Source organism: Crocuta crocuta, unplaced genomic scaffold, assembly GCF_008692635.1.
Source record: "Crocuta crocuta isolate KB4526 unplaced genomic scaffold, BGI_CrCroc_1.0 scaffold77, whole genome shotgun sequence".
Classification (NCBI taxonomy): Eukaryota; Metazoa; Chordata; class Mammalia; order Carnivora; family Hyaenidae; genus Crocuta; species Crocuta crocuta.
Window position 1 is genome coordinate 2,747,026 of NW_027532172.1, and position 9,854 is coordinate 2,756,879.

The 9,854-nt window shown below is 53.6% G+C and overlaps 2 protein-coding genes and 1 long non-coding RNA gene across 6 annotated transcripts in view; 1 reads left to right on the plus strand and 2 right to left on the minus strand.

Annotated features, from left to right (window-relative positions):
* The window catches only part of PBX4 (PBX homeobox 4), a 42,780-nt gene extending 38,286 nt beyond the window's left edge, over positions 1-4,494 (minus strand). For all 4 annotated transcript variants that reach the window (XR_013338315.1, XM_077777088.1, XM_077777089.1 and 1 more), the window contains exon 1: positions 4,289-4,494. Coding sequence is in view for 3 of the 4 variants with exons in the window: in XM_077777088.1 (XP_077633214.1) it covers positions 4,289-4,440 (152 nt within the window). In the remaining variant the exon portion in view is untranslated. The remainder of the gene's footprint in view (positions 1-4,288) is intronic.
* Positions 4,495-4,644: 150 nt separating this feature from the next.
* On the plus strand, positions 4,645-6,542 carry LOC144242353 (uncharacterized). Its single transcript, XR_013338324.1, has 3 exons — positions 4,645-5,090; positions 5,237-5,365; positions 5,838-6,542. It is a non-coding gene; the product is annotated as an uncharacterized LOC144242353 (long non-coding RNA).
* Positions 6,543-7,190: 648 nt separating this feature from the next.
* Positions 7,191-9,603, minus strand: LPAR2 (lysophosphatidic acid receptor 2). Its single transcript, XM_077777240.1, has 2 exons — positions 8,768-9,603; positions 7,191-8,035 (listed from the first exon to the last, which is right to left on the minus strand). Exons 1-2 carry the CDS (start codon positions 9,507-9,509, stop codon positions 7,722-7,724), a joined length of 1,056 nt encoding a protein of 351 aa, XP_077633366.1. The 5' UTR covers positions 9,510-9,603; the 3' UTR covers positions 7,191-7,721.
* Between the last annotated feature and the right edge of the window lie 251 nt (positions 9,604-9,854).

Consider the following 9,854-nt stretch of genomic DNA (forward strand, 5'->3'; position numbering starts at 1 on the left):
AATTAACCCCTCAGCTCTCGAGTCTTCATACTAATTTCTTAGAAATCTCACTACTAGACAAAAAAGGAGTCAACCGGCCTTTGATGGGAGGCAGCTTCTTGGCTCTGAGGCACCTGAGTCCTGAGGATCCCCAATGGATCCTGAACACACTGTTGGGGGTGAGGAGTTGGGGAGGGCCCAGAGCTTGCAACAGATTTTTATGACTCTGTTGCAGGGCCCTGGGAGGAGGGAAGGATTTTGGAGCCTGACAGTCTTGACAAAGGAGCACTTAATGCTAGTCTAACAACCTTCATAAAGGTAGTCATAGAAGCAAATGAAATAACCTATGTAGAAACTGTAAAATGTTGTAAAATTTATTATTATAAAAAAAAGGCTATGCATGATAGAGCAAAATAGTCAGGGCACCTGGGTGGCTCAGTAGGTTAAGTGTCTGACTCAATTTCCACTCAGGTCATGATAAGAAAGAGAGAAAGAAAGAGAGAAAGAGAGAAAGAGAGAAAGAGAGAAAGAGAGAAAGAAAGAAAGAAAGAAAGAAAGAAAGAAAGAAAGAAAGGAGAACATCATCAGTGAAAAGAAAGAAAGAAAGAAAGAAAGAAAAGAAAGGAAGAACTAAAGAAAGAAAGGAGAACATCATCAGTGAACGGTTCCAAATCAGAAAATGCAGAACTGTCCCTTCTTGAGGAAGAGCTTAGAATATAGCTGAAGGTCAGAAGATCATTCAGGAAGACTGGTTATCCCTCACAGAGGAAGTACCCAGCTGACTCAGGCTGAATTTAAACTAAGACGGTATATTCCAAAGTTTCTACACCCCACTATCTGTGTAGCCCAAAGGAAGAACAATACACAGTTCACTATTCTAAGACTATTCAGCTATAATGACAAAATGAATAATGCACAAGCACTTGCAGCTGCATTTGAATAACGCAGAAAGGTGTAGGAAGAATTCAGGTTTAAGGAGAGTAGATGTACTTTCCCTCTTTAAACACACTTGTGGGGGGTGCCTGGGTGGCTTAGTCGGTTAAGTGTCCGACTTTCGCTTAGGTCATGATCTCGCGGTTCGTGGGTTCGAGCCCCGCGTCGGGCTCTGTGCTGACTGCCGGCTCAGAGCCTGGAGCCTGTTTCAGTCTGTGACTCCCTCTCTCTCTGACCCTCCCCTGCTCATGCTGTCTCTGTCTCTCTCTCCTAGAAATAAATAAAACATTAAAAAAAAAATTTAAACACACTTGTGGGGCACAAGTGTCTGTTTTCAGCTTAGGTCACAATCTCACGGCTCATGGGTTTGAGCCCCGCACTGGGCTCTGTGCTGACAGCTCAGAGCCTGCAGCCTGCAGCCTGCTTCAGATCCTGTGTGTCCCTCTCTCTCTGTCCCTCCCCTACTCACACTCTGTCTCTGTCTCTGAAACATGAATAAACGTTTTTGAGCTAAACTGACTCCAGGGGCTACGAAGGGATCAGCAGGTGTACTGAGAGGGCAAGGTCAGAAAGACTTGCAAAAGCCTCACCCAGTTGCCTGATCGGGACAGACACAATCTGCTTCTCCTCCCAAGTTGATAATCTACCAGGCTGCACAGTTTACTATGAGGAAAAGACCCACCCAAGCTGTTTGCTCCAGAGTAGAGCAAATGGTCCACTTATGCTGAAGACTGTTGTGACTTGGGTGAGTTCCTGTAAAGTCTACATCCAAAGAAATGAGGGGCAGATCTGAAGCTAGCAAGTCTTAAAACAAAAGCCTCAGGGACCCTTCTACCTCAGAAAGGAACCAGGAACTACCTATGCAACAACCAAGTTGTCATGCATGTGTAATGCTCCACTATTCAATTTGCTAGTCTTAAAAAGAAAAAAAAAAAAAAAAAAGGCTGCCTTCAAGCTTAGCAAGGAATGGGGCACCTGGGTGGCTTAGTCTGACTTCGGCTCAGCTCATAATCTCGCAGTTCATGGGTTCAGCCCTGTGTCAGGCTCTGGACTGACAGCTCAGAGCCTGGAGCCTGCTTCAGATTCTGTGTCTCCTCTTTGTCTGCCCCTCCCCCGCTCACATACTCTCTGTCTCTCTCTCTCTCTCAAAAATAAATTTTAAAAGCATTAAAAAAATAAGAATAGCAAAGAAGAAGGGTGCCTGGGTCACTCAGATGGTTAAGCATCACACTCTTGGTTCTGGTTCAGGTCATGATCTCATGGTTTCATGGGTTTGAGCCCTGAATCAGGCTTGTCCTGACAGAGCAGAGCCTGCTTGGGATTCTCTGTCTCCATCTCTGTCTATTCCTCTCCCACTCGTCGCTGTCTCTCTCAAAATAAATAAACTTAAAAAAAAAAAAAAAGAATAGCAAGGAACAGGTGATTGCACACCATTCTAAAGCCTCTCTAGGGGAAGGGGTCTGGATTGGTATAACAGCAGGGGTGGGGCTGTGATGGGGTGACAGATGCTTTGAGGAAGGCCACACCTGAGCAGAGCTCACTCCTTACGCAGCTCCCTACCTAGAACAGAAGGAACTCAGGGAGCTCCCCAAACACCCAAAGCACTGCCTCTGTGGTCCCTTGGGTGTGAAGAGCCCATTCTCCCCTCCTCAGCTCCTCCCCATCTTTCCAGAATCTTGAGTGCCACAACCTTCACTGTATGCTAGGTGCCGGGCATTGTGCACAGCCCTGGGAAGGATACAAAGGCAAGTATGACAAAGCCTGTGCTCTCAGACTAGCCCAGCAGATAGGGGATCACACATGGGCACCCTCTCCTGGCCCAGCTCTTTTTCTCCCCAGGTACCAGGAATCACCTCCGCTCAGCACACACCCGTTATGACAACTATTTTATAAATCTGTCTCCCCCACACCCCACTTCCCAGTGAGCTCTGACAGGGCAGAGAACGTCTTGGCTTCTCTAGCACCTGGCAAAATGCCCCCTGAAGGTAGAATGAGCATAGTAAGGGAGGAGGGGGATAGCACCCCTAACTTCCCAGATAGAGGCTACGAAACTGCAGAGGGTGGACCAGCCACAAGCAGGGGAAACAAAAGTCTGAAGGACAAATGCACGCCATGCCCACCTCTGCTTTGCCTCTCCCTTCCCGTGGCTGCTGTTCACTTGGCTTTGGCAGGACCCCTCCTCGCTTCAGGGCTCTGGTGACAGCACAGTCCGTACCGCCAGACCCTGGTCCTGTCCTCAGACACCACCCTTCTCCCCAGAATACGCCCCACTCAGCAAGGCTTCCTCCTCCAAAAGGACTTCAGTCCTTTTCTAGTTTCTAATAACTTGAGAAGGAAGGCCCCAAACGCCTTGTCAAGCAGATGCTACCACTCCCGGCAGGCTGACAAGTGGTGGGTGGAGGCAAGTAGAAATGCTCTTAAAACCGCCATGATTTTATCACGGCAAGGGAAAGAAAATCCAAACTCCTTCCTGAGACTTGTGTGGGCGTGTGCGATCTGGTTCCGACCTGTCTCCAAACTGAACTCAGGACTTTAAGTCTCTGGCTGGGCTTTCTTCCAGCCCTTTCTCCCCTCGGGCCCCCTACACCTGGCTTTGCACAGGAGGCCGTCCCTTTTCTTAGAGTACCTCTCACAGTGTGGACTTAGTTTTTGCTACTTGCTTTCTCTTCTTCAAACTATGAGCCTGAGAGCAAGGGCTATGTCAGCACCCAGCTGGGTGTCCCACACATAGTAAGTGTTCTAATAAACATTTGCTGAATTAATAAAACGGGAGACCTCCATCCCTCCACCCAGCTCCGTCACTAGCCCTTTTTCCTGATGGTTCCCGCACCAGGTCACCCCCATCACCTCAAACCTGAGTCCCACTGCCCACAACTCACTCTCCATGATCTGCCCTCACAACTTCCCACCTCGTAGATCCCACTAATGCATCCATTTAGCTGTCCATCCTTTACAAATCCCGTCTCTCGCCCCTTACACCCCGCAGCTCCCTTCTTACCCTTACACTCCATAAACCCCGAAACTGCTTTTCACCACATACCTCCCCATCCCCAAACTCCCCTTAAACCCATCCCTCTTGCCCCAGGACAAGCTCCGAAAACTCATCACCTGCTGCTTAGTCCCATAAGCCTTTCGATCCGTCGCATTTTAACTTCATAAATCCCTTCGGACTCAGAACCCCCCCTTTCGGTCCTCCCTGAGTCCACACATCTCCCTTCCCAGCTCCCCGCCCAGAGATGCACCCCAAGCTCTCACTGTGCGCCCTGCCCTCCTCACTCCTCAGGCCCCCCGTCAAGTCGGCCCTGGCCCCGGGGCCCGCCCCCCTTCACTCCTGCGACTTTGGGCGGCCCACGCCCCGGTGGAGCCCGCGCAGCACCTGGCCTGCGCCTCCTCCAGGCTCTGGTCGGTGATGGCCATGATCTGCTGCAGGACCTCGCCTGTGTCGGGGCCTGGCGGGGACCCGGGCGGCGGGCGGCGCGGGGCCGGCGGAGGCGGCGCGGGGAGCTGCGGACACAGCGGGGGGTCCATATGCTGCTGGGACCGGGCAGCGCTGGGAAGGAGCAGCGGGGCCTGGAGCGCTCACTGAAGTGCGGCAGCNCGCCGCCGCCAGCCAACCGCCGCCGGCCAGGCGGCCGTGCACCGCCCACGGACACGCCCCTAACTGCCCCTTTCAACGGCCCAGTGCTGGGTTGCCGAGTTCGAGTTGCCGAGGCAACCGCTCTTCCAGTGCACACTCCCCTCCTTGCCGAGGAAGGGCGACCACTACTTCGCTCTGCCTCAGGGGCTTTCTCCGCCCTTACCCACCTCCCTCACCTGCTCAGAACAACGGCTCCTGCTTAGAGACCTTAATCCTTCTTAGTGCCCCTCACGTCTCAGAAGCCCCGCACTTCCCTCCAGCATTTCCTCAAGAGACGCTCAAGTCTCCTTAGAGACCCCCCCATCATCTCCTCACGCTCTCTACTCCCCCACCAGAGCCCCCACTACTCCTCAGAGCCTCCATTCCTCTAAGGTCCGCACTCTTCCTCAGTGACCCCATATCCCAGACTCCCCTCTCTTCTCCCCCCACTCTTCCTTCAAGCCACCCCTTCCTTCTCAGAAATCCCTGTGATTCTCAGATCCTCACCAACACTCACCATCCATCTCCAGAAGCTCTAACACCCAGACCCCTCCTCAGTCCGGTAATGGTCCCCTCAGTCTCGGCCCCATCAGATGGGTACTAGGGCTCCTGGCTCTTTCCACCAAGCTTTTTTGTGTGTGGTGATGGTGGCTGGAGGGTTTGAACTGAGTGATTTTCTCACTTGCAGAAATCAATTTTCCCTTCAAGGTCTGGCTGACCAGTGATCTCACGTATATTCATTCCATCTACTGCAGTCTGGGCCTAGAAAACCCTAGCACACGGGCACTGAGCTACTGAAGGATGCTTCCTGAAGGTCTGCTCTGAGGTGTACTGCAGGTAAGAGGTCTCCACAGGTCTTGGTTTCTAACCATTAGAACTCACAGCATCAGAGCCACTTCAAAAGCTCCCGGATTAAGGAAACTCAACATCTGGCCCCAGTAAGAGGAAGTACTAGAAGTTGTGGGGACCCTCAGAGCTGTTGCCCTGTACAAAGTTCAGCAGCCCTGCACGTGAAGCCTCAAAGTTGTGTGTAATTTTGGTGTCTCTCAGAGAACAGTGGTGGGGGCAGAGGGTTGAAAGCTTTAGGGACCAAAACTTGAATGGAGAAGAGGTCTACAAAAGAGGGAAAAACCAATGGGACAAGATACCAAAGGAGACCAGAGGAGTGTGGGTTAGAGCCTGGAGGATACTGATGCAAGAGTGTCCAGCTCCGAGCAAGTGAAACATAAAGCTGCCTTTGGGAGGCCGTTGGGTTCCCCATCCCATAGGAAGTGGCTTTGACACCTGAAGTGACATGTCTGTCCAATAGGCCTGGAGTCCCACAGAAGCAAGGGCTGCATCTTTCAAGGGCCTGTGCCCAGGCATATGGCAGAAGGATCATCATCTCTGGAGATTTCAGGCCTCAGGCCCTAGAAGACACGTTGCCCACCTTGGATCCTCAAGTATCCAGCATCCCAGTTCATTCCTGCCTCCTCACAGAGCTGTCTTAGGGCAGGAGGAGTTTTCCCAAAGGGAGAGCCAGTCCCATGTAGTGAAGAAGGGACCTAGATGTTTTTGGTTCTTCAGCAATGTGTGCTTTAGTGATTTAAGACTTTGGCCTCCAATGGAAGGCTGTTATTTAGCGTGTGAACCTTAAGAGGCTATAACCTTGTCTCCTCCTCTCCGGGTGAAGAGGAAGCAGAGAATCCAGATTCTGGTCTACACTGTATCTAGCAGGGTGCCTTTATGAGCATCTGAGAGGGAGCTCATCATGGCCTGTCTGAGCCTTGAGGGGCCGTAGGGTGAGATGATGAGGAATACCAAGCTGAGGTTGTGACCAACTCTTGACTTTGTGGGGAATCCAAAGCCCTTTCCCCAGGTGCCTCTCTTGTCCCTTGATTCATCTCTGTGCCTTTTGAAGCTATGCAACCACAGGCCAGATGGCAACCCCTCTGAGCTACTGTCCTGTGAAAACAAGTGTAATACCTGCACCACAAGATGTAAGTGATGATTAAATAATGCAACTCCAGTGCTATTCAGAGTGCCAGGGGCTTTGGAGGAGCCTGAGAAATGGGAAATGGCAACTCTAAAATGCTGCATCCTGCTCTATGGACCACACTCCCCCTGGGCTGGTGGCGTGGGTAAGGGGATGGACACACCTGACTGTTAATAACCTGGACTCAGACGAAAGGGCAGGCAGGAGAAACAGCGCTCACACAGGCCGGAGACCACTGTGGGCTCCAGAGGACAGAGACAGATGGGGAGGGGGTGAGTTCGAGGCAGGGCGACAGGCAGAAGAGACTGAGGAAAAGAGAATGGATGTAAGACCTCCAACAAGAGAGATGGAGTAGGGCACCTGGCTGGCTCAGTTGGTAGAGCATGCGATTCTTCATCTTGGGGTTATGAGTTTGAGCCCCATGTTGGATGTAGAGATTACTTTTAAAGAGAGAGAGAGAGAGAGAAAGAGAGAGAGAGAGAGAGAGAGATGGAGTAACAGCCATGCAGAGATCAAAGAGGAAAGAGAACAGGGCTGAGAAGGTCCCAGCCTAGCCCAAGCCCGAGCTGAGGTGGACAATTCCGGGACACAGGGACAGACGGGACTATCTGAGTTGATGACAGAAAATGCTCTGGAGGCCTCAATGGAAAGAAATGCTTACTCCTTATATCATGCTCTCCCCCACAGACCCCCTCAGTTCTAACAAGGACAGACAAGACCCCAGAGGCCACAAGGGGCCACAGATCTTCTCCCAGCTCACACTCAGCACCCCTCAGTCTGCGGCCCTAAAGAACCAACTTCAGGCAGATGGTGCATCCACGGTCCATGTTACCCTGTTGCACTGGGCGGAGTGGCCTCATCTCTCCCATCTTTGACACCCATATCACCACAAACAAGGAAGCAGTCCACAGGGTTTACCAGGGATGTGCAGTAAAAAATAGAAAATGTCAGTTAAAACCCTCCACAACCTGAGATGACTGACGAGCAAGTCAACCCCGTCTGACTCTCTCCTGGGCATTTGGAGGTGACCCCACATCCCCAGGCCCCCGGGGAGCCACGGCTGTGTGCCTGGGGGAGGCTGGCAGTGGAGTGGTGCCCCTGCAGATGGAGGGTCTGCCTTTAAGTCTGTCCTGCAGATTGAGGAGAGCCAGGTACATCCACAAGTGGTCAGGGGACACGATCCGGCATCTGCTGCACCCCAGTGAAGTCCCAGGTTGGCTAAAGGGTGGAGTCCATCAGGGGGTGGCCATTCTCGGGAAGCATGATGCGAGTGCTGGCCCCCGTTCGGGTGGAGGGCATGTAACGGGCAGACTCGTGGGTGGACTGGCGAAGGCACAGGCAGCAGAGGAGGCGGCGGAAGGTGCGGCGCATCTCGGCGTCTCGGCACGAGTACACCACCGCATTGACCAGTGAGTTGGCCTCAGCCAAGAGCAAGAAATACTTCTCCACAGCCAGAACGTTGCAGGACTTGCAGCCCAGACCATCCAGGAGCAGCACCACCTGGCCTGGCGTCCAGCAGACCACGAACGCCCCTGCAGGATGGAGTCTGAGGTGAGTGGAGCCAGCTATTGGGGGGCCCGAGCCCCACAGCTCAGAGCTCAGGGCTGGAGGGGTCTCCGGAGCTCAGACAAGAGCCGAGTAGTTTTCAGGGCAAGAGAGGCCCGATACCTTTCTCTGATTTGTCTGCCAGAGGGATACCTTCCCTAACCAGTACACGGTAGCCAGGGTGCTGGGCATTTCTACATGGAGACTGGTTCTGTGGGGGAAAGGAGGTCACTGTGGGATAGGCCAGTTACGTGGGGTGTGGGGAAGGGGATCATAGGGAAGAGGCACCCTTGACTTTGGGGTATGGGAGTGTATCCTCCTGGGGTACACCTTGCCGCCTCCCCCACTCAGATTACTTGACAGCCAGGATGACCTCATTACTCCCTGCTAAGAACTCTATAAGGGCTTCCCATGGAACTCAGAACAAAATCTGACTCTTGCCTGTGCCCTTCGAGGCGATGCTGACCTTCTCTCCTTCTCTCCAGCCACACGGGCCCCCTCTCCTCTCTGGAGGCACTGGCCCAGTCCCACGGGGCTCTCACCTTCTGTCCCCTCTGCTTGGAACTCTTCCCTTCCCCGGCTTTCAGGTCTCTGCTCAGAGGTCACCTCCTTGAACATTCCCCACTCGAATCATCCCCTCCCATGTCTTGTGGGAGTTGGGGGTGGAGGTGGAAAGCAGGGTTCCTGCAACCCAGGGCCGGCTGAGGGCACTCACTCACCCAGAATGATGACAACGGTCTTGACAAGGCTGAGTGTGGTCTCTCGGTAGCGAGGGTGGCAGCTGACATGCTCCGCCATGCGCTGCACCCTCCGCCTCACATAGAAGAAAATGCGGGTGTAGACAGCCACCATGAGCAGGAAGACAAGCAGGCTGGACAGGGCCCAGACGGCCAGGTAGGAGCGGCTGAGCAGGGGGGCCATGCGTGAGCAGCGGTCCAGGGCACAGAGGCAGTGCCAGAAGTGGGCGGGCAGCAGCCCCAGGCCCAGCGCGGCCACCCACACCCCCACGATGAGCATGACGACGCGGCCGTGGGGCAGGCGGCTGTGCAGCTGCACGGCCATCACGCTGCGGTGCCGCTCCACGGCGATGGCCAGCAGCGTGGCCACTGATGCTGTCAAACTCGTGTCCAACAGGCCCTGCCGCACAAACCAGCCCTCCACCGAGAGCCGGGCGGTGCGAGGGCCCGTGTGAAACATGAGGAAGAGGTAGGCCACACCGGCAAAGAGGTCGGCGGCAGCCAGGTTGCCCAGCAGGTAGTAAATGGGCTGGTGGAAGCGGCGGTTGGAGGCAATGGCCGCGATCACCAACAGGTTGGTCAGCAGCACCAGCACGCTGACAGTCAGGCCCAGAGCCACCACAACTACATCCTTGGGCCGCCAGTGGGAGCTGAGCTCCTTGCCACTGTTGTTGTAGAAGAAGCCGATGGTCTCATTGTAGTAGCACTGGCCCATGCTGACCATCTGGGGGCACAGAGGGAGAGGTCAGTGCAGGTGGCATTTGTTGGAAGGACACAGGAAGGAGCAGCGGCCAGAGGGGAGGGTCAGGACAGGCAGGGCAAGGGTCTCAAACTCAGATGCCTCAGGGTAAAGTGGCTGTGGTGGAGACCAGGGTAACCCGGAAAAGCAAGCTACAACAGTGGGCGTGGGGGGGGGGATGGGCAGCGGTTGCTTATTTACTACTAAGACGCTTACAAAGATACTCCCAAATCAAATGATTGGCTTTTTTAAAAAAAAAATCTAAAGCAAAATGGGCGCCTGGATGGCTCAGTCGGTTAAGCAACTGACTTGTTCAGGTCATGATCTTGT